Raw genomic sequence first — 26,835 nt, 5'->3', positions numbered from 1 at the left:
CTGAAAAATCTGGGAAGACTTCCAGAGATAGTCATGTCTATGCTGAGTTCCTAAAAGAAATGAACTAAGATGAGATGAAACCGTGGCTTTCCCAAAGGAAGAGGAGATACAAGTTCTGCAAATGAGAGAGATCATAGTATATTCAGGGACTTCAAACTGTACCAAACAGCTGGACTGTAAAGCCATAGAAGCTGGCTTGAGATGAAGAAAAGAGGCTATGCTGGTAAGAGGAGGCCTATCTTAAGGGCCATAAAGGATGCAGTAAACACTGACGGAATGAGAATTTGAGCTGCGGGGAGAAGCTAAGAAATGAATACGTTGCCAGTTGGCAATGTAGAAAGATCTCCTTGGTCAAATTACAGAGAAAGGAAAAGCATGTTTAGAGTTGAGTTATTAATCAGAGCTGGGTATTCTGAGGCTCAAATGAAAGGCATATTTTCTAGCAAACACCACAAAAGGGAAAAAAAATAATTGATGCCTTGATGCTGAAGGATGGACAGAATCTCGTGGTCTGTGGATAGCCTATAACTATAAGATGTTAGAGCATCACTCAAGATATTAGGAAGGGAGAAGGTAAGTCCACGGTGATAATTTGGAGAACAGTCTAAATGGTGGTGCTAAGAGTGAAGCATGTGTGCATGTGTGTGTGTGTGCATGTGTATGTGTGTGTGTGTGTTTGTGTATACGTGTGTGTATGTGTGTGTGTGGAGGTCAGAGGTCAATGTAGGGCACCATTCCTCAGGTGCCATCCACTCTGCTCTCTCACTAACCTGGATCTCTCCTAGGAGGCTAGATCAACTGTCCAGCAATCCTCCGGGATCCACTTGTTTCATTTCCCAGGACTGGGATTACAAATTCAAGTTTCCATGCCTGGCTTTTTTCATAATGGTTCTGGGAATTGAATTCAATTCTTGTGTTTGTGCAGCAAACGCTTTACCAACTGATCTCTCTCAAGCCCACATAGAAGAAACATTTAGAAGAGAAAAAATTGAAACATTAGGAAGTCTGAGGAAATACAAAGGATTTAGAAAACTGATCAGTAGTTCACTTTGGAACCTGGAGGTAGCTCTCCTTGGTGATCAGAATGGAAGAAGCAGCCTGGACCTGGTAGTACACATATGTCATTCCAGCTACCCGGAAGGTTGAGGCAGGAGAATCACCAATTCAAGGACTCCCTGGGCTACACAGAAAATGCAAAATAAACCTGGAGAACAGAGCAAGGTCAGACCTCAAAATAAGAAGTAAGAAGAAGACTATATTTTGGTTGTGAGTTTAGCCTTTAATGTCTGAGTTATTTCTCCAACCCATGGGAGAGGGCAGTAGAGGAAAGAAGGGGAAGGGAGGGGAGCAGAGAAAAATATATAGTTCAATAAAAACAATAAAAAAATTTAAAAAGAAAACCAGAGACAATGGGCAGTACTAGACTACTTGCCTGATAGACAGGGGGCCTTGGGTGCTATCTCAGGTACTAGCAACAAAGAAAGAGAAGGCCGAGGGCATTACGGGAGGGATTTGAGTATGAACAGGCTTTGGAGAGGAAAGTAGGAAACAGTTCTTTTTTTTTTTTTTTTTTTTTTTTTTTATTCACACAAGCTGATAGTCTTTAGCGTGCGTCTCTTGAATAACCAACCTATTTTCACCAACCCTGTGCAGTTCTTTGTATAAAAACAGTTCAGGTCTTAGCTACAAAAATTGCTTCCTGTTTGACAGGGTGTGTAGCATAAGTTCAGCCTGGCCTTGCCGACACAAGTAACAACACAGGTGTCTGGGAAACCTGTTCTCATTGTCCATCGCTTTATTTGAAATACACAAACACATCCCTATTCTTCCCCTTCAATCAGGATTTCCCTGCCTCTACTTCTCAATGGCACCTCAAATATCATCTCTCCCTGAACCTCACTTGATAACTATGGACTTGATCATGAGAAAAGGTGGAGTTCCTGCTGCTCATTATATTAGCCACTGAGAGCCAGCTATCATGTTAGAACACCAGCTTCGTATGCAAATATGGCTTTACTTAAACTTTTGTGACCTGGTTAAACATGAAAGTGTGGCTTGTCATTAGTTGGCCTGCCGTTGTTCTCGTGTAGCCAAACTCAGTGTGACTGAAATAAATCCGATCGATTCTGAGATGAAATCAGAAGGTCATAGGACGATGGCAGCTTTTCCTTTTTGGTAACGAAGTGAAAAAGAGAGAGCTTTGTAATGAGCAAAGCCGACACTTCAAAGGATCTTAAAACCACTCTGTCATTTCTATTCTAAGAAATATTTGGTGATTAATTCCCATCCATCTTTTTTGGAGCATCAAGAAACATGTTTTGAATACCAATTGAAACTTCACCAGTATTGCTATCACAAAGTGTCTTAGAATAATTCAATATATTAAAACTTAATGTGTTTTGTACATAAATTACAAAGTGGCTAATGTTTGCAGTTTTGAGTGACATGAAAATGACTTACAGATTGTCTGCATGTGTGTTATAATATGTTACAAAGACAGATATGGGGCATACATGAATTAGCATGTGTGTTTTAAAATGCAATGGAGACAGATATGGGGCATACATGGATTAGAATGTGTGTTTTAAGATGTGATGGAGACAGATATGGGGCTTTCATGGACTAGCGTGTATGTTTTAAAATGCAGTCGAGACAGATATGGGGCATATATGGACTGGATCCTGTGCTTTGGGCATTTCTAGTTCTTCTAAAGATTATGAAGACTCAATGACATCTGGATGAAAGAAGATATCAGAAGGTTATAAAAGGCCTCATTTTTAAATTTCATATATATATACATATATATATCACACATCAAAGAATATAGAATTTGTTTCTGTAATCACATAAGTTAATTGTGATTTTCAAAGTTTGAAAAACATACTTATTTTAAATAAATAAAACTATTGTATTCTGGGAGTTATCATTCTAATTCTAGTCTATATCAGCAGAACTCTCAATATACAGCCTAAAACAATGAACTAATAGATGCTTGATATAAATCAGTACCTATATGTTGTGGGATATTTGATCCCAAAGAATCCAGAGATTGTTCTATTTAGATAAAATCAACCATAGGTTAAGAGGCAGAGCAAGCAACCAGTTGACTGGAAGTAATCATAGAGACTGAGAGAAAGTTGAGAAGTCAGAGAGAGAGGAGAAAGGCACAGGAAGTAGAAGGGACAGACACCTGGTTGGAAGAGAGAGAGAAAGAGAGAGAGAGAGCTCTCTTTCTCAGAGAGTGACAGAGGAGAAAGGTCAGTTGGCTGCTTTCTCTGCATCTCTGAGCTAGCAGGTTTTCACCCCAGCATCGGGGTCCCTAGTCTTCATTGGTAAAATGGAACGATAGAGAGTTAAAAACAGTTCCCTCCTGAAGTGGAGGTGACCGAGATGGCAGTAGAACATGAAGGCTCCCCTGGACTACGGACAGCCTCAGTGGCCAGGTGGTGGCTGCAGAGGCGTAGTCAGCGGCTGAAGCAGGAGTGGGTTTAAGTGTAGACACCATGTCAAAGGTAAAACGACAACTATACAGCCCAAGAAAATGAGCCTGTGTCCACTAGACATATATAGAAACTGCCCATGTATTCCATAACATATTATGTATTTTGTGTCTCAACTCCCTGGATCTGGGCTGGAGATGTAACTCAGTTGGCAGAGAGCTTGCCTAGCATTCACAGGGCCTGAGTACTATTCCCAGTACTTCATAAACCGGGCATGGTGACGTACACCTGCAATTTCAGCATCTCAGAAACAGAGGCAGGAGAATCAACGTGTCAAGGTCATCTTCAGCTACGTTCTGACCTAGAGACCAGCTTTAGATACATGAGATCTTATTTACAAAAAATAAAAAAAAATGAAGAAAGATGAGTTTGTTAGATCTTGACACTGGGCCTATGTGATGGATCTCATTGCTTTTCTCATTCTTGTGTGAAAATATTAAAGGCAATGGTTGTGCATGCAGTCCCTGGAGAATGGTCCCGGAGCACTGGTGACTCAGGCAAGCCATAATCACAGTCTGAATCACAGGCTGTTACATATGTACATGATGTGGATTCTGCCTCCAGGGTATATTCCTCTTACAAAAGAAAAACATGGGACTGAAGAGATGGCTCAGTAGTTAAGAGCACATACTGTCCTTGCAGAAGAACTGAGTTTGGTTCCTAGAACCGACATTGGATGGCTCACAACTACCTGTTACTCCGCCTCTAGTGGGGGGATCAGATGCTTTTGACCTCTGTGGGCATTGCACTCATCAGCATATAGGCCACATTCACACACACACACACACACACACACACACACACACACACACACACGCTCGCATACATATACATATAACTTAAAAATAAAATGTATCTTACGCTCACATACATATACATATAACTTAAAAATAAAATGTATCTTAATGTCTTTGTTAGGGTTACTTTTGCTATGATGAAACACCCAGAGCAAAAGCAAGTTGGGGAGGAAAGTGTTTATTTGACTTGCACTTCCTTGTTGAAGGAAGTCAGAACAAGAACCCAAACATGCCAGAAACTAGAGGCAGAAGCTGATAAAGAGGCCACGTATGGGTGCGGCGTACTGACTTGCTCCTCATGGCTTGCTCAGTCTGTTTTGGTTTTTTTTTTTTTTATAGAACCCAGGACCACCAGTCCAGGAATGACACCACTCACAATGGACTTGGCCCTTTCCCAACAATCACTACTTAAGAAAATGTCCTGCAGGCTTGCCTACAGCCTGATCTTACAAAAACATTATTTAATAAATTTATCTTTTTAAAAACAGTCAAAATTTTCTCATTTTCCATACCAATCCAAGTTCCCACCCTCTCCCCTCCTCTCAATCCCTCTACCTTTTCCCCGCCCCAATCCCACCCACTCCTCAGAGAGGGTAAGGCTTCCCATGAGGAATCAACAAAGTCTAGCACATTGCTTTGAGGCAGGGCCAAGGCTCTCCCCACTACATCTAGGCTGAGAAAGAGAATGGGCTCCAAAAGTCAGTTCAAGCAGGATGGATGAATCCTGGTCCCACTGACGAAGGCATTTTCTTATTTTAAGTTCCCTCTTCTCAAATGGCTCTAGCTCATGTCAAGTTGGCATAAAACTATCCAGCAGACTTTAAAAACAACAACACCATGGCACATCCGGAGATTATGTGTGTTATCTGAGGGGCTGACATAAAGCAAGCACTTGAAAAATTAGGATGAGGAGAACACCCTGTGGGTTGAATGACGCAGGAAGCAGAATCCTTGCATTTTGGTTCTAAGGTCAGACTTAGAAAGGGCAAAATGGAAGGCTGGAGTGGTTAAAGCAGAGGACTGGCATGGGGGCAGATGAACGCCAGGCACATTTTTCACCATGGCAGTAATTGGACTGAAGGGATTGAGGGGCACAGAGAGGCCAGCGCTCATTAAAGCAGGAAAGGAGCGATTGCAGAAAGTTCTTCGTTCGAAGATAAAGACAGCTAACTCTCAAACTTTCAGTGTCCAGCAAACACGTGTGTTGCCAATTATGAACAGCTTGAAAGAGAGAGACCATCAAATGTTTAGAAGTTCAGGATAAGCAGTAATTTCTGGTCACTAATAAGATCCTACTGTTTTAAAGGAAGATAGCACCTTCAATCTTTTAGCCCATCCTTTCCAGGCTTGAGAGGAGATAATTTGATATGTCTAGATGTTTCCCAAAATAAATTAATTTGACTTTTTTTCTGGCTAGTAATCAAATAAAAATAAAAATAATACTCTTATTCAGATAGGTGATGATAGAAAAATAGACAGACAGACAGACAGACAGACAGACAGACATCTGTGTGTTCTGGGGCTGGGGACATAGTTCAGTTGGCAGAGTTCTTGCTTTACAAGCACAAAAGCCAGAATTTGATCCCCAGAACCCATGTAAAAACAGCATACACTAATAAACCCTGCAGGGGTATGTGATGTAGAAACAGATCCCTAGAACTCACTGGCAAGTCAACCTAGCCTACCTGGTGAGAGCCAGACAAGGGAGAACGCCTGTCTCATAAAACGTGGACTCTGGCTCATCCCCCACAATGCCCTTGTCTCTTTTCCTCCTTCATTTCACGTGTGTCTGCCTCTCAGAACTTATTTTTACCCCCTTCTCGGTCTCTCTTCTAGCTTTTCAGGCTTTGTTTACTAAAGTGGTTTGAATAAGAATGGCCCCTATAGACTCTGAATGCTTAGTCACCAGAGAGTGGAACTCTTTGATAGGGTTAGAAGGATTAGGAGGTGTGGTCCTATTGGAGGAAGTGTGTCACCAGGGGTAGCATTTGAGGTTTCAAAAGCCCAGGTCTCTCCCTCTTCCTGCTTCCTGCAGATCAGAATGTAGCTCTCAACTCCTTCTCCAGAACCATGCTTGCCATGCCTGCTGCCATGCTTGCCAGTGTGATGATAATGAAGTAAACTTCTGAAACTGTAAGCAAGCACCTAACTGAATGCTTAATTTTATGAGTTGCCACAGTCATTGTGTCTCTTCACAGCAATAGAACAGTGACTGAGACAACCATAGTTATGCCCATATTTATGTGTACATATATAAATGCATCATATATAAAACTTACATATACACATATACATTACAGACTAGGAGCTGCAACTGGGTGAACATGTGTTATCAAATGACTTTCTGATCTTAAATATATTAAACTCGAATACATTTCTGTTATTGAATAATCATCTGTGTTGGGGAAAGAGTGAACTGACCACTTGATGTTAGAGTGAATGGTCAAACAATCAAGATGAAACATTCAATGGTCATGGTGCGATAATGTATCTTAGCAGTGGGGGGGGGGGCTGCCTGAGCATTGTGTGTACCTGGTTTGCCCACCAGCAAAATAAATTAACACATAATTAAAACTGCTTTGAAAGTGTTACATGTAGAAAACGGAAGGAGTTCTGGGAGAGAAGATTCAAAGACATTGCATTTAGGATGGTGGTAGGAATGGGAGTAGAATTCTGTAGACAGAAAAATAATCTTTCATAGTATAGAGGAGTCAGCTAGCCGAGACTCTAGATTCAAGGAGAATGTTCAGGAGGGAAAGAAGAATGGATGGCATCTGATCATTATTTTACTTTTAATAACCTGGAATTATCAGGAAGCCGGGTTTTTCCTTGGCATCATCATTTTTCTTCCTCTAATGAGAGAGAAGAAAATGCACAACTAAAGGCTTGCAATACTGTAGATACTACATAAAGAAATCAATATTCTTATTCTTTCTTTAAAGACAAAAAGCAAAGGAGTAGTATCTGCAAAATAAGAGCCAAGGTTTCCTCTGGCCTCCATATGGATATGCACACGTGCACATGCGCGCACAAACCCACTCCCCTACACACACACACACACACACACACACACTCATTTCTGTAGCACTAATATTTCTGTATATTTTGCTCAAAGATCAACATTGAATGGGAAAATGCCCTCCCTTGAATCAAAATCAAACAAATAAATCAACCTGTAACCTCAAAAATGAGGTCTGAACATTTTCCTTTAGAGTACACTCACCACACCTGCTCACTATATGTGGCCTGGAAATAACTTGTTCAAGCCCCACTAAAGAGCTTGACTGTGTCTCATGAATATGCAAAAGAAAATTAAGATTTTTTCCCCATAAGCCAAAAAAACGCATTGAAGTATGAAAACCAGATGACAATCATTGGCTCATATTTTTATATCAGTCTTATTTTTTTTAAAGGAAAACCTAATAGCTTCTCCACAATATCATTTCACTCTGGCTCATGAGTGGGAAGTCCAGTGCAGTGGCATGCTGGGAAGTGTTTAATAACTTGTTCCCTGGGGAGGAAGGTCGTGCTTGATAATATGTGTCAATTCCTGTGGTGTCAATGCTCTCTCCACAGCAGACTCTAGGCTATCTTCTTGGACAAGCAGAGATGGGAAGAGAAGCTCACAGTAGGCCCTCACACATCAGCAGGCTACTGACCATATCTCTGAGGTAAGCTACTTAAGCCGAGCAGCTAGAATCACATTGCAGTTATGAGATTCTCTGTTACAGCCTCGAGTGTGAAAAATGCATTTTCCCCTCTAACTCAATCTAATTTTCTATCTTGTGCTCTTATTCTGTCTCATGTAGAAAATCAATCTAATCATTTCAGAGGAACTCGGTCCAGTTCATGGATGACTCAATCAATTAAGAATTATATTTCTGTCACCTTCAGCTTCAAAATGCCTGCAGGGATTTATCTTCCTTCCCATCGACACTGGTGACTTCTGGGAACAGCAGACAAGGGGCTGCTTCTTGGTCAGCTGCCTGGGCAGTAAATTACCCCAATGATGAGGTGTCTTTCACTCTTCTCTGTATCATCTGCTAGAGCATGGGCAGGCTATACACTGGACTGTGACATGCTGAAACCTTACATGCATCCCAAGTCCAAGGTCTTGTCCGCAGCTGCGGCCTCAGCCTATAGCACCTACACTCCTCTCTGATGCATCCCTAGCTCTTATACCCATCCCTAGTATACATCCAGTCCCCCCACATTCATCTCCGGTACCCTGGGTGACTGCTAGACATCCCCATTGGGCACCTAGGGTTGCTGTGAGGTCCTTTCCATGTGAGGATCCACATATTTCAGCAGCAGATGATTTAACATTTCCCCTTTAGTCAGGCAGACTCCTTGTCCAGCATCCCTCTTAGCACGTTGCTTACATCAAAGGAACGACATGTTAAGGAGGAAAGGGTTCCATGAAACTCCCTATGATAAATTGGTATGGAACAAGAAGCAAAGAAGGCAAGCTAGTTTTTGCTCTTGCTTGCTTATGACCTATCTTCTTTTTTTTTAAAGATTGATTGAATGATTGATTGTGTATACAACATTCTGCCTCCATGTATGGCCAAACGCCAGAAGAAGGCACCAGATCTTATTACAGATGGTTGTGAGCCACCATGTGGTTGCTGAAAATTGAACTCACGACGTCTGGAAGAACAACCAGTGCACTTAACCATTGAGCCATCTCTCCGGCCCCCTCCCTTCCATTTCAAATTCTCCTCCTATCTCCTCCTAAGTAGAGGAATATTGTTAACTGTTATTAACAGGTTAATATAGTCTTTCAGCTTGACAAGATCTAGACTCATCTAGGAGATAAACCTCTGGATGTGTCTTAGAAAAAGTTTCTAAATTGAATTAACAGAGGTGAAAGACGCACCTGAGTGTGGGTGACTCCATTCCATAGTGTACTCCCAACTGAATAAAATGGAGATAGTTGAACACTGGACTCTCTAAAGTGTGATCTCTTCCCCTTCCTCTCTCCTGATATATCTGTCCCCTACCTATTATATCTATCTGTCTGTCTGTCTGTCTGTCTATCTATCATCTATATATATATATATATATATATATATATATATATATATCATCTATCTATCTATCTATCTATCTATCTATCTATCTATCTATCTATCTATCTACTACCATCTATCTCTCCTGACTGTGAACACATTGTGACCAGCCGCCTCATGCTCCTGATGCCATGGTTTTCCTGCCATAGGGGACTGCACCCTCAGACTCTGAGCCAAAATCAACCCTTCCTTCCCTAAGTTGCTTTCATCAGGTGTTTTGCACAACAGTGCAAAAAAGAAAATAATACATACAAAAAAGAGATTTCTTTAACCTTCTTTATCCCTTGTCAAATCTTTCATAGTTTAGGCTTAAAGGTATCCGTCTAAACCTTGTTGCCAAGCGATGTGATAAACCTGTATTTGCTTAAGCATAGGATGACTCACAACACCTGAGGTGGGTGGGAAATAAAAGGCAAACAGGGCAACTACATCTGCTGCTGTTGCTCCCACCATCCCACACACAGAGGGAGCCACTAAGAGAAACACTTTATCATTCGATTTTATAGTATCTTTCATTATAGAAATGTATATGCCCACCTTCCCAGTGCTGCTCACATCTTGATACAGAAAAAAAATGGAATCTACTGACCACTTTGTGTAACACATAGAAAGAACTCACCCAGTGTCTCTCATTGCCCACAGCTTAGTAAGACTGTATCATACAGATATGTCAATGGTGATCAAAGCTTCTGCCAGCTGTTGCATCATCCCTGATCCACAGCCTTTTGCAAATTACAATATGCATCCCTGAGGACTTAAGACAGAAGGAAAAAGGCTTTTCCCTAAGGTATGGTCATCTAGGTCTGCCAGATGAGAGGTCAATGTTTGCTTTGCTGTCATGTGGACAGACGCAGGATTAAACCTCAGAAAGCAAAGTTGTGCTTACATCGACTCCCCTGGAGACTGCTAACATTTACACAGTATTGATTTCTCCACATACAGTGCTACTAAAACGCATGACTGTTGACAGTGTCTCATGATGGAAGAAGTTTGCAAATGCCGTGCATATTCCACTTTCAATGGGTTTGCCACAAAATGCATATATCTTTCTTCTCTATTATAGAAAAAAATCATAACATTGTTGGTTTCTTTTTTTAAGTTTGGGATTTATCCAGAAAAATGCAATTGCATTGTAAGAGTCTTATTTGAAAGGAGTCGAATGCTTTGGCTCATATATTCTACTTTCATGAGGCATCATTTAGGGGATTAAGCTAAACACAATTTGGAGGATTATGTCTGTGAATAGAAAGTGAATGATAAGGAAGAATTTTATACGGCCTGGCTAAGGAGTGACCCAGCACAGAGCCAAGGTACAAAGACTAGGAATAAATTTTACTTCGTCACATTTTGATTCTGTTTCCTCAAGTGGTTGGGAAAACTAGTCAAAACACTAACCAGTGGCACATTCAAAGAATATGGATATCTGCCAAAGAAAACAGGAAACTGGGGAGCCAAGTGTGAGGTTGTAATCCCAGAACTCAGGAGGCCAAGGCAGGAGGATGAATTTAGAGATAGCGAGACAGCGGGAATTCACAGGTAAGCCCTGTGCTACATGGAGCGGATTGGGAGGTGGGCAGACAGAGAGAAAGGGAGACAGAGACAGAAGAGAGACTGAGACAGAGAGAAGAAAGGATGAGGAGACACGCCCAAATAAACGTAAAACAAACATCAAACTCTGTGAGCATGAGAACCAAAGAGTTATTATAATACTAAAATGCTGTTTCAAACCTCATCCCTGAAATACAAGGCATACAAGGAAATAAGAGCAATAGCGGTTGTGGTGTGACTATGGTGTGACTCCCACAGGCTCCTGCAGGGAATGCTCTTTCTCCAGCTGGTGGTGCTATCCTGGAAGGTGGGGCCTAGCCAGAGGAACTGTGTCACTAGGTGTTCCTCTGAAAGTTGTATTCAAACCCTAGGCCCTTGGTCATCCTCTGCTTCCTGGTGAGGAATCCCTCCTACCCCATTCCCACTGCCATAAGTTCTGCCATATACGTGCGGTCAAGTGACCATGGTCTGAAAACGAGCCAAAATGCATCTTTTCCTTCAAGGTGTTCTTCCAGATATTTCTGCCACAGATACACAAAAAGTAACACACATTAGATCAACAGGAAAAAAAAAAACAGAAACAGTCAATGAGGAACCCAACATGAGGCCTACCTGACTACAACTTAAAATAAGTTATATTTATGGCCAAAGACCTAAAAGAACTCGAGAACAAAGAGTGGAAGGAAAATTACAAATGCTGTCTCAACACAGGGTAAATAAGAATAAATAAACACAAAGCGTGAAAGGGGGAAGCTGGAGGGACTGCTCTTTGGTTAAGAACATTTACTGCTCTTGCGGAGGACCAAAGTCCAGTTCCTAACATCCACATAGGGCAGCTCATAGCTGCCTATAACTCCGGCTCTCCAAGGTGATCTTACATCTCAGGATCTCAGGGCACTGTGGGCAAGCACCTTCATCCATGTGCACACACACAAACAATTTAACGAACAAAATAAAAATTTAAAACATAAAATGGGACCACAAAGTACAACTGAAATGAGTTCGGTTGAGGACTCAGAGTAGATTTGAGCAGACAGAAACATAACTGTGAAGATAGGTCAATTAGTGCCACAAAGCCTAAGTGTTGAAAAGAAAAAAAAAGCCTTAAGAGATCTCTGAGACACCATTAGGCTTAACCATGTCTGAGAGCACAGGCCGACAGAAGAGGGACGGGGAAGAAATCAAGCATTTAAAGAAGTAATGACCGAAATCTTTTCATACTTGATAAATGATAAATTCAATAAACAGGCAGGATAAACACAGACGGTTCCGCACAGAGACATATTACAATCAAACTATTCAAAGCTGGGGCAGAGAAGAATATTAAAACAGAGATAAGAGATCTGTCGCATGGCAGCTACTCTCAATAAGACTCACAGGTAATTTCTAAACAGAGACAATGATGGCCAGAAGGTAATAGGATGACAAATTGGAAATGCTGCAAGGAGAAAAGAAAGTCAGCCAAGAGGTGTATGTTTGGTCAAGTTGTCCTTTTAAATGAAGGATAAATCATGACAGCCCCAAATTTTAAAACGATGGAGGTTGTGTTGATAGACCTACCCAACAAGAACAGATTCCGTATGTGGAAAGAAAGAGCAAGGGACAGCAAAGCAAAGCTAAATGAAGGAACAAAGAACACGAAGCAGGTAGATACCTAATTCAGCACAGGTGAATGCACTGTTGTATTGGGGGGTCATAATCCCGTTTTACTTCATGGCTGAAAGGAGGAAGGCAGGGCAGTGAGATGACCCAGCAGCTGAAGGTGCTTGCTGCCAAAGTTCACTACCTGAGTTTGAGCCCCAGGTATTACAGCTGGAAGGAGAGAACCAACTCCCAAAGGTCATCCTCTGACCTTGTCACTCACGCAGAAGCATGTGCATGTGGCTGGGGGGCGGGGGGGGGAGCAAGGAACAGGGTGCTGGGAATAAAGGAGCATAATTTAAATATCTAATCAAATAAAATGAATGAAATTAACTATAGATCTATGTGAGGATACATAATAAATATGTACTTTGTGAAAACTATACTTACAGGAGAGGCAAACATGTCAGGAAGAGAAGCCCAAGAATATTAACTTCAAATGGGTCGTTGTAAGTTTTAAAGATTGGTTTTACTTCCAAAAGTAATCACAAGGAAAGAAATTTAAACACAAAAAAATTAAGAAGAAAATGAAAACACAAAATCTCAATTACAAATCTGGGGGGCGGGCTTGGGGGATGGCTTAGTGTATAAACCACTTGCTGTGCAAGCATGGGGACCTGAGTTCAAATCTTTAGAGCCCATGTGCAGTTGGCTGCAGTCATGTGTGTCTGTAATCCCAGCAGTCCTATAGAGAAGGGAGGTAGAGACAGGAGAGTCCAGGTAGCGCCGTTGCAAACAAGAAAATCCTGTCTCCTAACAAGTTGTCCTCTGACCTTCACCTCTACCTGTGTTCCACAGAATGTGCCTACACACAAACACATGGGTGGGGGACTGATTTTAAAAATCTACCAAAAATGTTTCCTTTTGGAACCTACTAATGACAAATGCAGCGGTTATACAACATCTGGAATCTTAACATCTTAACATCTTAAGTACCCCAGGATCAGTATCACATAAATATAAAATTAACATTTTGCCATGGCTAATTTTATGTTCCATGAATTTTATCCCAATGTTTGATAGTTTTACAGTGAGCTTATAGTGAATTGATTACTAGTCTAATAGTATGCAATTTTTACAGATGCAGCCGTCACTTTTCTTGAGCACTGTGTAAAACCACAAGGTTCAACCACCCACATGTTCCATCTCATGTATGTTTTATTTTAACTTGTACTAAAAATTGCAGTTATTGGTTATTTTTACGATTTGCTTTAAATATCTGTTTCTTACATTTTTATTTCATTGATGGTTTTCTGTGTCAATGAGCTCCTAATGTAATTGTCCCAATCAGCATTAATGCCATGCCGTACACAGCAGAAGATCCCCTTTAATAAATATAAAAAATAGCAGCATGCAAATGCAGCAGAGATGGGTCAGTCAGGGAGCAAATGCTAATACATTTTCTTGCTCTTTAACTTTGAAGATTTGCTCATTTTTATTCCTTTTATCTTGAAAGCAACATATAACGTCTCTAGCCATTGCAGAATCTTAGTTAGGCTTTGAAAACACATTCATAAACACCCTTACGAGCAATGACGATGGGGCTGAAAGTCTTATGCAGGCATACAAATTTGGGGTCTCAAATTTATTTTTACTCAGGAAAGTCTCAAATTACAGGACCAATTACAGTTCGACCAAAATGACCTTAATTAGAAATCAAATCACCTTAGGGTCATGGCATCTATTTGGAAAAGAAGTAGCATCTGATCCAGCCATCCATCTCCCGGGCATGTACCTGTGTACCCAAAGGAGCCTAAGGCAGCACATAGCAGGGACAGTCACACATCCGTGTGCTCTGAAGCACTGTCCACAAAAGCCAACTCATAGAACCAGCCTGAATCCCCATTAACAATAAAAGGGCAAAAAAGACATATTTCCATAAACAAGAGTAAAACTAAGTTGTGAAAGAAGAATAAAATGACGTCATTTGCAGAAAAATAGAACTTGAGAACATCATCTTGACTGCAACAGGACTGATTTAGAAAGACGAATTGCCCTGTGTTTTATTCATCCACAGAATCTAGATGGGAAAGGGACTCAAGAAGTAGACGTAGCCTGGAGGACTACTTAGGACATTGATTCTCAACCTTTCTAATCTTACAACCCTTTAATACAGTCTTTCACGTTGTGGTGACCCCAACCAAAAAAAAAAATTATTTTTGTTGCTACTTCATAACTGTAATTTTGCTACTGTTGTGAAGTGTAATGTAAATATCTGATAGGCAGGCTATCTGATATGTGTATTCCTGTGAAAGAGTCGTTCGATCCCCAACGGGATTGCGACCCACAGGTTGAGAACCACTGATTTAGGTGGCCATTTCCAGCAAGAAGGAAGACAAGACAGGGAAGGGGAGTGAACACGGTCAAAGTGCATTGCATGCATCTATGCAAATGTGAGGATGACAGTCAGGACTATAGCTCTGTGGTAGAGCATGTGCCTGCCATACATGAGACCCTAGGTTCAATTCTCAACACAGCAGAAAGGAGAGCTTCATAATAAAACTTATTTTCCATACAAACAGAAAATGCAAATTTTACAATGCCCTGTTAATTGGGAGAAGCAGAAGGGGCTTTCTTTTCCTGAGTCTCTGGCATCAATTTCCAAAGCATCCCTGACATTCTGGATACCTACACACCAATCATACCAACTACAAAATGAGACTGAATCAATTTATTTTTACTGCGTTTTTCATTCTTTTGTCCCAACCTTAAATCTATTTTCACCTTACACACATGTTCTTAGTGTTTATTAGCACAAGTCAACTCCACAATCCATATTGATGAAGCCAAGGTACTGGTACATATTTTAAATGATTATTTATTTTGATATGGTTTCAGAACTGAAGAAAAAGCTGAAAGATTATCAGGAAATTTCCAATATGACCTATACCCAGATTTCTTCGTCATTAACATCTTAAATAAGTATGATGTGTGTGTCCCAAGTAATAATTATCATTATCAACTAAATTGATATTTTATTTTAATTCCTTTAGTTTTCACCTAATGTTCTTTTTATATTTCAAAGTTCCACCGGTGAAATCATGTTACAAATTGGCCACCCTGACTCCTCGTGTTCATCTAGTTATGACAGTTTTGGGGCTTCATTCTTTGGAGTTTTTCTTGTCAGCTTTGAGGATAACTGTCCAGGCAGAATGATCGTCATTTCAGGTCTGCCAAACAATTTCAGAGTTTTCCAGGAGACAAATCAGAAGGATTAAAAAGTTCTATTCTCATCACAACAAATCAAGACAGTTTATCAATATAGCTTATCGTGCACAGTGTTAAAGTTGGTCACCTGCATGAATTTGAGTTTGTCAGTTTACTGCAAAATTCTTCTTATACTAACCCACTATTAGATATAAGATGCTTCAATATATCTTACACCTAAGGGATCATGATTTATGCTCTACTCCTTTGATGTGGAAAAGTTCACTGTTAAGTTATTTGGAATTGTTTTGAACAGGAGTAAATATGTTGTTTTGGTTATTTTATTTTAACTATGCGCAGTCATATATTTCTGTGTGTGGGTTTGTGTATGTGTGTATTGTGCTCATGGGAGCCAGAAGAGAATGTTGGATACCCTGGAGTTAGCCTTACAGGCAGCGCTGAGTCACCCAATCTAGGCAGTAGGAACTTATCTCAAACCCTCCGTCAGAGGAGTATACATTCTTTAACTGCTCAGCTGTCTCTGTAGTTCCTATGTCGTGCTAATTTTTTGGATGGTAAACAGTATGGCTTGAAGGTACAAGTTCGAACTACGTCATCCATTGAGCATATTCAAAAGGAAGGAGGGTATAAAGTAAGGAAAAACCAAACAAAGCTGAGCTCCTCACTGGGATGAGCTTTATGGGCAGTAGCTCTGGAGAGAAAGGAAATGCTGTCTAGTGATCTGGCCATTTTTCATACCAAATAATAAAGTATTAAATACATGAAGGAGTAGTACAAATACAGAATATAAATAGAAATGCAGATTGCAATGGGCTTATTGTTAAGGCAACTCTCTGACTAGTTATTTGATATGCAAGCTAGGAAAATATTGGTGAAATTACAGAGGACTGACGGTGCAAAATTAATAAATTTAGCAAAATAGGCAAATGTGATTTATATTTATATAGTGTTTCCAACAACTGGAGGACATGCATACTTATTGTGTATATGTAGGCTATTTATCTAAATTTATGCGGTGTTATAAGGAATAGGGTTTCAATAAATCTCAAAGGGTTCATATCATGGGGAATAAGTGTCCTGGCTACAGTGGAATTACCTGGAAATCATTAATTAAAAAATACTTAAGATCCAGAAAGGTGTGGAATTTAATTACCGCACTCCTAGAGCAGTAATCTCAATGGAGATTAGCAATCGTTTTTGCTCAATGACAACTCACTATCAGTCAAACTTGTGAGGTGCCAGTTAGACCAAAACACATATCCTTAATTTCAATGTTACAGAAGAAAGAAGGCTAAATAGGAAGAACCCATCCAAGTAGCCACGTGAAGAAATTGTAAGAAAAATATCTAAAAGATTAAATTAAAAATAATGAAAGCATATGGGTCGGGAGAGACAGCTCAGGGGCAAAGAGCACTTGCTACTCTTCTAGAGAAGCTCAGTTTGGTTCCCAGCACCCACAGTGGGTAGCTCAGGACCTGTAACTTCAGTTGCAGGAGATTTAATGCTCTCTTCTGGCTTCATACATTCACATACAAACAAAAGGCAAAATATGACTGAGAAATTTGAAAAACATAATCTCGTAAAACCGCATTCAAGAAATTACAGACAAAGTAAGCCTCTCTCTCTCTAGAAGAGAATAGATCCATAATGAAAATGTTTCAACAAAGAGAACTCCAGGTTAGTGTGTGTTCAAATGGGAATTCTTCCAAACATATTTAAGACAGATCTGACATTTTCTCTCAGAGAAAGGAAAAAAAGTCAAAATCCTCCTAACTCGTTCTATGAGGCCGGTATAACCTTGGTCCTCAGCCCTGTCAAGGACAAACAAGAAAGGAAAATTAAAAGCCACTTGCTCATGAATATAAATGCAAAATACTCTAAACAAAATATTAGCATACATGTGTGAGGAGACTCAGCCTGAGCCCCAGAATGAGAATGTCCTCGCAAAGCTGGAAGGCACATGTGCTCGGAAAGCTTGGTGGGTTGCAAAGCTGAAGACACAGGGGAAGGAAGCCGGGCTCTGGCCTTGTCATGTACAACCCGAGCATCCTTCCTCTGAGGAGAAGGGAGGACAAAGTGGGAGGAAAAGTCTCATCCATCCCCATTAAAGACAGTGACAATTAAAGATATGCTTGTGTGTCTTAGTTACTTCATGGTATCTCCATGCCTTCAGCTGTGTTGCTTCCTTGATCCAATACTGCAGCCATCAAATCTAGCTATTAACAGATGTAAGAGGGATTTGCCCTAGGCTGGACCACTTAGTTGTAGCTTTTGTCCCATGGCTTCCATGATAGTGGGGAATCCTCTATTCCTGGAAACCCGAATTTCTGGAGTTCTCTTTGTTGAAACATTTTCATTATGGAAATAGTAATGGTCCTCTAGGTTTTCTGTCTAGAGGAAGGCTATCCTTCAACAGTAAAAGATGAGGTCCTCATGATGGAAATGTAAGGGATGCTTCCCTTGAGGATATTCAGAATTATGGGTGGGGTTGAAGGTCAGGAGCCCATAAAGAAAGGTTTGCTGGGTTTTTCTAAGACACACCAAGCTGTTTATACTTTCTTTTTGGTTCACAAGTCTCTAAAAATACTGCTAAGTAATATGATTTAAGTATTTCTGTTCCTGTATAATACGTTTTGAAGCCCTGGCCATCAGTAGGATAGCAACTGGAGATGGGGTTCTAGGCGGTAATGAGATTCAGATGAGAGTAGGAGGGTGGAACGACCATGATACGGTCAATACCCTCAGGCTAGCAGAAGATGGAGAGATGGTGTTCTTCCCATGTGCTTACATCCAGATAAGGCAACCAATAGGAAGTCAGGAACAAGGCCCTCATGAAATAACAAATCTCCTCCCTTGCACTTTCAGACCTTAGAATTTTGGAAAATCCATGTCTGTTGTTTGATCTGCCTAACCTACAGTTTTGTTATTGTAGCCTAAGTGGGCCCTAACTTTTCTATATTAATATTTCCCCAAAACTAGATACCTGGTAGAGTTAGCACCTTTGACTTTGGGGCAGAACAAAGGCATAAGGAAAATCTATCAAGAGATCCATCTTATCTATCCCTTGGCTTATAGATGACCCAATCTGTCTGGGTCATCTCTGGAAATTGATGGGTTCCTTACTCTCCCATGCTATGCTTTGCCCATAAGCTTCCCTTTTTCTCCCCACAGCTTCACCTGGACACATTCATCCCTTGCACCTCAGGTGTTGGCTCCAGCTGTGCCTCCGTGAGAACCTAAGGTCCTCCAACAAGAAATGTCCTACTCAACTACTAACGAAGGTGACAGATGGCCTGGAGGGGCATGGCAGTGCATAAGGGCACTTGCTGTTTGTATCAAAGACTAGGGTTCAGTTGCCAGCACCCACATTAAGTAGCTCACAGCTGGTGGTAATTCCACACCCAGGGGATCTGATGCCTTCTTCTGGTCTCTGGGGTGCCTGTATCATGTGCACTAACCCACACATAGAAACACACACAAACACACACACACAATTAAAAAGAAAAGAAAAGAAAAATTCATCATGCATCAAAAGAACACAAGCTACATACTGGTGACTATCAGCTTAATATATTTTAATTTAACAAACTTGAGCCACTCTATCAGTTTGAGTGTTCTACCTTGAATGTCTTCGTCTTATGGAAGTTGAAAGCCTCTCCTAAGCCAGGAACATCCTGTGTCTCCTAGCTTGAAGGGACTTAGAAGGGCAAACTGCCTTAAGGAATTCCTCTCTCATCTCTTAATTACCTCTTTCTCACTCTGAGCTGAAGATTTCTATTGTTAAGTGAATGCTATTTCTATTATTAAATAAATACATTGCCTATAAATGGCACATAAAATACTGCACCTGGGGCTGGAGAAATGGCTCTGCCCCTGTAGTGCTTACTCAGTACCTAAGTAAACATCCAGGTGCAGGAGCCCCTGTCTATAATCCAGAAGTGGAAGGCAGAGACAGGAGGATGACTGGGTTTACATACCAATCAGTCTAGCCAAGTCTGTTAGCTCTGCATCCCAGTGAGAGACAGTCTTTCAGAAAAAAACAAAATGGAGAGTGACCGAGTAAGACATCTGACATTGACCTCCAACTGCCACCACACCAGGTGCACACACATGTGCGCATATCCATGAACAAATGTACACACATACTCCGGGCACACAAAGTACACATTGTATTAGAATATAGAGACCCTCAAATCCATTCTCATTCTTTTACAGGAAAGGGGGAAAGAGCGAGCCAGTGTTATTCTCAAGGCCACCAGGGATTTACTGCTAGAGTGTAGTTTTCTGGATTCCCAAGCCAGGGCTCTGTATCCCCATAAATTACTTACGATTGGCGACTTGACACATCTGCTCAGATGGAATTATGGGGTTGATTTAGAGCTAGCAAATGTGTGCTTTGGGGCAGACAAGGACAATGGAAGAAAAGAAAAGACGGGGCACCAAGATGGGGAGAGGTGAGAACCGGGGTGAGTATGTCCTTACAGAAGGAGACCCAGAAGAGACACCAGCATGTGACTCACACAGGAAAACAAATGCTCACTAGATAGTCACCCCTGGTGCACAATCAAATGAACCAATATAAGGATAGCAGGAAATATATATGTATATATGAACTGGAAGCAATTTTTCCCTTGCTTTAACGAGTAAGGTATATGGGCATATCGAATATAAGAGATGTAAATCTTTCCTCGTTTTATGTCACCTTCTCAAGGTGAGTGTATAATCTATAAGCACAAGTGACACCACAGACCATAAAATTGATCTCAGAATTTATTCTCCAAACCGTTATCAAAATGTGAATCGCTTAGCAGGGTTTTTGTTTTTAATTCATAAGCCAATCTCAATTGCTTCTTTTAAAAAAAAAAGCAAAACTATTTTAAATTGGGTCATCACATCACCCAAGCTTGTGGACTCTGACCAAAGATACACAGGAATGCTCTATCTTTACTTCAGCCTCATTTTAAAAAGTACAATAGATAAGTGTGATTCTCTGACACTGTTTTATAATTAATCAGGAGCAAGTTGATCCCTCCTAGAAGGCAGAAGACTAAGGTGGACATCTGTATTCCCTGAGAGATTAGTGTGTATATTTGGTCTTGCTAAGTTTGTTAAAATGGGGTTAATTGACTGACTCCACTTTGAAATTGGTTAACATTACTCCAGCCTGTGTTTCTGGAATCCATTTGGCTATACATCTGCACCACCATCGTTTTCAACAAGGCCAATGCCACCTCCCTAAGACTGTGACACTGTTAACCCTATTCCTCCAAGAGGAAATTAAAGGACAGAGGCTAAATATTTTTCCCATCCCTAAGTGAACAAGAGGTAGCAGTGATTTAAACCCAAGGAGAGTGAATCGATCTCAGAGTGTCTAATAATAGCCGCTCTTCACCTAAAATTTTATTATCCTCAGGAGAAAGTTAAAAAGAGAAATGCAAGCCAGAGAGCTGAAGTTCAGATGTCTGGGAAGCTTGCGTCCTGTGACTCTAAGGTAACTTGTGGTCCAAACGTTAGGGATTTGGTTCGGTTTAAGTGATTGCATCTCAGCATTGTGAGCTGTAAGTCTAAATTTCAAGGGAAGAGATTGGGTGGGGAGAGGAGGGGAAGGGGAGAGGGAGAGAAAGAAGGAAGATGAACATGAACAAGGGAAGGAAGGAAATAAAAGGGAGTAGAAAGAGAAAACAGGAGGGGAGGAGCGGGAAGGGTCCATACTGGTAGTTAGAGCACAGGGCATAAAAATTAGGCATAGCCAATAAGATGTCATGGGGCAGAGCCCAGTCCAGCTTGAAGGTGTGAAATCCTTGCAGTTCCATATGCCAAAGCCTTTCTTGGCATGTTAGATGCTGGGATGATGGGGAAGAAGTTGGTACATAACACAATACTACAATAATATCTGTTTTGCATCAAACTCTGCAAGTGGCCCCTAATAGTGCAAACTCAGCCACTGAAGTTCATGGGCCTCGTCTCTGACCACAAGACCTCAGGTACATCCCAGACTCACACCATCTGTGCTGAGGCTCCCCTTCCCTCAGGCTTCAAACTATTCATCTGTGCATAATTCATTTCTAATTTATCAGCTGTCACCTAAGGCATCAAGTACTAACATATATTAATATTATCATTTTAGAATATAATGACTATAAAGGATTTTATGTTGCATCTTTCACAACAAGAAGCACTGATTATTTGATAGTATCGCAGGTGACCTCTCTTCTTAAGCAATGATGTGTGTCACAAATAACTTGAAACTGAACTTAAGGGTTTTTACTTAAACATAGTAAGTTGTATTCGAATAAGCACAGTGATATAAAGCGGAAAGAATGGCCAGACGATTCTGCAATTGGTGCTAGAATAATCCACCTTAGAGTATGCAGAAAATGAACGCTATCACTTTCAATTCACCATATAAATAATTTCTCTACAGACAGATGTTTGATTTTTTTAACAACAGATACTAAAGGGAAGAAAACATGCTGCTTATTTAGAGCAGAAGGATTTAGTTGTGGTAAGAAAATTGACAATGGACAAAAATAAACAAATATTCCTCTTCTAGCAATAGTGACTACTCTGACCCTTCAGGCTAGATTAGAGCAAGTCCATAAAGCTACCTGCTGTACTTCAACACAGTGTGTGTGTTTACACCCCCAGGTTTAAATACCTTATTTTTTCTGCATGCAATCATTTTCTTCATTGGTATATTCATGAATTTAATGGTTCCAATGAACCCACTTCCAAGCTTCTTAAGGACATTATATCTCAGCCTAAGAAACAATAGAGCATTGCTACCAAATGTATCTTCCTAATATTTTGACTTAAGGACATTCGGGGAGTGTCAAATACCACACTAGAATTTGTTCAGACTCTAGGGCAACGACCATAATGTCAGGGCATGCTCAACTCTAACTCCCATTAAAATTAAAATACCAGTGTACTCAACTAATAGGAAATTACACAGTAGTTACCAATATTCTTGCTCCAGGGACACAATGGATGCCTGAAGTCACTGATAATAAAAGTCTTTGTGTCCAATGTGGTTTTATCTTATGGATATATGTATGTGATACGTTTAGTTTATAGGTTTGGCACAGGAGGAGAGCAACAATAATAACTTGTAACAAAAGAAAGCAATGAGAACAATGCATAAATTGCGTGACGACGCTCTCTCTGTGCCACACAAACTAGCTCACGATGGGATCCCATCCTTTTCATGTTTAATGTGAGGCGATTAGGTCTACGTGATGCAATGAAATGAGATGAAATGCTGAGCATGGTGTAGGCATTGAGGGGCGGCACCAGGCTACTCCATACAGGTACTTGATAGCCAACATGGCTACTAAGTCACTAATGAGCAGGTAGCACATTCAGTGAGGATGCAGGGATCAAAGGATGATTCCTATTCCTTGACAGGTGGAGTAAAATGATAGGAGATTTCATCCCAACCTCAAAACAGAATGTAACTGAAAACCTGGCCCGCTTAACATTCTCTTACCATTGTTGGGCGAAAGGGCTGAAAGTGAAGCAATAGGTTAGGCAGAAACTTTACACCAGATAGAGAGATTGGGCTGTGTTTTAATTCCAGTATTAGCAGTGGCTGATTTTGTCTTTGCGTTACTTCATGTTGATTTTTGCATTATATTCCTCAAAGCTGTGAACTCTCTGTGGGATCTAGGTACAAGCCCTTCCTTGACACTTTCTGGCATCTGCAGTCCTTCACAAGTTTAAGTTCGTAGCTGCATTACTCCTAATTCAGCTTCTGTCACCTCGTGGCCTCGCAGGCTATGTGTATCTCCAAATCCCACTCTTCCTATAAGGATGCCAGCCAGTGGTTTTAGAGCCTGTTCGACTTGGTAAAAAATCTCATTTCAGCTTCATTGCAGCTCATAAAACACTATGACCAGATGAAGTAAATCACACACACACACACACACACACACACACACACACACACACACACACACAGGTATCAGCATTCAGACTGCACTGTAACCTTTTGGAGGAGAAAATTCACCCTGACTCTCCTATCAGGATCCTACTCATTTACTTGGCAAAATCCATGGTATTTCTCCCCCATAACTGAACAACACTTGGGTTGTTTCTCATCCCCTGCCTGACCTTTCTTCACCAGTTCTCCCGATTCCTCAGAAACGATGCCTGTCTATCACAGATAACTGGGATTTTTATCTGTTGGTTTCACCTACTGATACATGACCTGATGGCTTGGCTGAACACTTCTCCCAAGCTGAGCTAAATACTTAGGAGTGTTTGAATAAAATAAGTAATATATAGACTTTAATAAATCACTCAAAATCTGACATTCCTTTATGAACATTCCATGTAATTAATAAGAAAAAAAAGCAAATCTAAATAAAAAAAGAAAAATGTAATCAAGTAGGTTGACAACCAGCAAGAGATAATTAAAATGATCCTGTTTTGTTTCTTACTTTCATTAACATGCAAATGAGATTCATGAAGTTTGATATTGTGTTTCAGCAAGAGCCATAGAAACAAATTAAGAATGAAAATGAGTCCCACCGATGGAGATTCCTGTTGAGTATATAAATTAATGAAAACTATGATTGCATCCAATTAATAAAATATAATTCTGTGATTTATTGGGCCTCAAAAATGAAACAAAGCTTCATAGATAAATTAAATTTTGATTCTTTTTTGGTGGACCCCACTCTGTGAATGCTGTCAAGATTTAAGAGAAGGGCAATAAATGTTAAACTTTGCCTTAATTTTACAAGCACAAGGTAGAGAGACCTTGCTAACAAATCAGAGTGTTGTAGAAATGGTGTCCCTGATAGGAGGCAAGGCAATCCAGAAAGCAGAAAGAACCCAATGCCTATGCAGTCAGAGATCCAGAATCACAAGTAGGAATCTCTGACTACAAGGTACTTGCAAGAAACAGAGAAGCATGAGCAAATCCGAGGGCCTCTGTGTCTCTCACTGAATACAAAGATTTCAGGATTTCCTTCCATTTGGTACCTTTGCTCTGAGAAATACACCAAAGTGCTTACCTCGAATAATTTGAGATTTTAATCATATCGAAAAAAGCTTAAAACCATGTTAAAGGGTCATACAAACATTCTATAGTCATTGGAACTGAGTGATGTATAATGTATACCAGATGACAAAATGCACACACGCGCACACACACACACACACACACACACACACACACACACACACACACACACTGTTAGGTCCAAAGTTCCACATACTCAATCTCAAGCATTAAGCAACAGCACCAAGAAGAGCAATAACAGCAAGGAATAGATTTTGCAGCATGGTGGAAGAGGAAATAACACTCAAGCAAAGTACGGTTTTGAAAATATGAGTTGTTGGGAGTCTGCTTTTTCATCTGTTAAAATGGCTTCCTATTTGTCAGTGTGTCCCTCACATGCTGATGTCTTTCACCCCAGTATATTAAAGAATGTAACCACGGTGACAGTCATTTAGTACATGGGTGTGTGGCATGGCACTCTCTCATATCTCCTGCCAATGAACTGTTTTTGTCTCCCCTTTCCTTGAATCATATGCAAGCCATCCCTCGAGCCCAGCCTACCTAAAAAATACAAACAACTAGAATGGACTATTTCTCAAGGGGCAGAAAAGCCTTAAGATGCTCTTGATCCTCAACAACAAAGAAAGCCATGTCTACCACATCAAGAATTAAACAAAATAGGGATTATTATTTCCAAATACATAGCATGCTTTAAAATTACTTCTTGCAGACCCCTTTAACTTGAAATAGGAAGCCAATTAACTTCCCATCATTCCTATATCCATAACGATTACAAATCATTGCTATTTTTTTAACTTTACAAGATACATAAAAAACTCACCAGATTGAAGAAACTAAATTCTTTGGATGTTAAAATGATGGTATAGAGTTTTCTGGTAGGATGTATTTCTTTGTCTTTCCTGAATGGAAGCCAGGTGTCTTAAATGTCTACTTTATCATCTTTGGCCTATTTAGACATTAATCTCTTTTCAGAGCATATCACTTGCAACGCTTTTATTAAGAAAATGGAAAATTCACAAGATTCATCCTGAGTCAAAGGGTTAGGGGGAGAGCAGACTTACCATCTCTTCGATTCAACCTTGCGAATCCAGGACCATGACTGCTGGAGAGCTCAGAAGAACTGCTGAAGGATGCCGGAGGCAAGGCAGACACCAGGGGCTCATCACAGTCATCTGCCAGGAGGGAAAATGCCACGTTCCAGTGAGCACAGAGCTGACAGTTCTCTTCAAATCAATAGACACAACAAATAAACACAGCATCAAAACTAGGATCTAAGCCACGCATGGCAGCACGTGCCTGTAATCCTAGTGTGCAGCAGGAAGGTGCAGGATGACCAGGAGTTCAAGGTCATCCTCAGATATACGGTGAGTTCAAAACCATCCTGGGCTGCAAGAAACTCGGTCTCAAAATAAGTAAACAAGCAGACCTAGATTCTCTAGAAATATGCCTATTATGCATGCAGTATGCCACCAAAAGTCTGGCAAGGTCAGTAGCCATAAAAAAACAACTGATAGATGAGAGATTGTAGAAACAGAGAAAGAGAGAAAGGAGACATTATAGAAATTAAAAAATAAAATATGGTAAGCTTTAAAAATGATTTTTTTATCATGAGCAGACAAATGTATAAATTTAACTACACTAAAATGAACCTTGTGACTTGTTGGAATATACCTGTAATCCCAGGAATTCAGAAAACTGCTGCATAAAGATCTCAAGGTCAAAGAGGTCAAAGCCCAGCTGGGCTAGAAAATGAACTCAAGGACCCACAGTCACATTAATAAGACCCTATCCCAAATTATTTACAAAAGCAGAACGAGGGCTGGGTATCTAGCAAAGCAGTAGGGTGCTTGCCTAGCACGTGCAAGGCCCTGGGTTCAATCTCTAGGTTCACAGAATAAAAAGAATTGATGGTTTCTAAAGCACACTATACAGTGAAGAAAACAACCACAGAATGTATCAAGTTCATCTCAAAGAAACAAATGAGACATAGATGTTTCTATAAAAATGTAAAACATTTGTTGAAATGTTTAGAAATTTATAGAACGTATTTAAAGATGAAAGAAATACGTGGAAACTTGTAT

The 26,835-nt window shown here is 40.4% G+C and overlaps 1 protein-coding gene across 6 annotated transcripts in view; it reads right to left on the bottom strand.

Moving 5' to 3' along the window:
* Cntnap4 (contactin associated protein family member 4) overlaps positions 1 to 26,835 on the bottom strand; it is a 302,762-nt gene that overhangs the window by 232,603 nt on the left and 43,324 nt on the right. For all 6 annotated transcript variants that reach the window (XM_038312860.1, XM_038312862.1, XM_038312866.1 and 3 more), the window contains exon 2: positions 25,816 to 25,926. In XM_038312860.1, coding sequence (XP_038168788.1) covers positions 25,816 to 25,926 — 111 coding nt within the window. The remainder of the gene's footprint in view (positions 1 to 25,815; positions 25,927 to 26,835) is intronic.

Source organism: Arvicola amphibius, chromosome 15 (genome assembly GCF_903992535.2).
Source record: "Arvicola amphibius chromosome 15, mArvAmp1.2, whole genome shotgun sequence".
In the NCBI taxonomy this organism is placed as follows: Eukaryota; Metazoa; Chordata; class Mammalia; order Rodentia; family Cricetidae; genus Arvicola; species Arvicola amphibius.
Note: the sequence above shows the minus strand (reverse complement) of the source record. Positions and strands in the feature narration are given on the sequence as shown.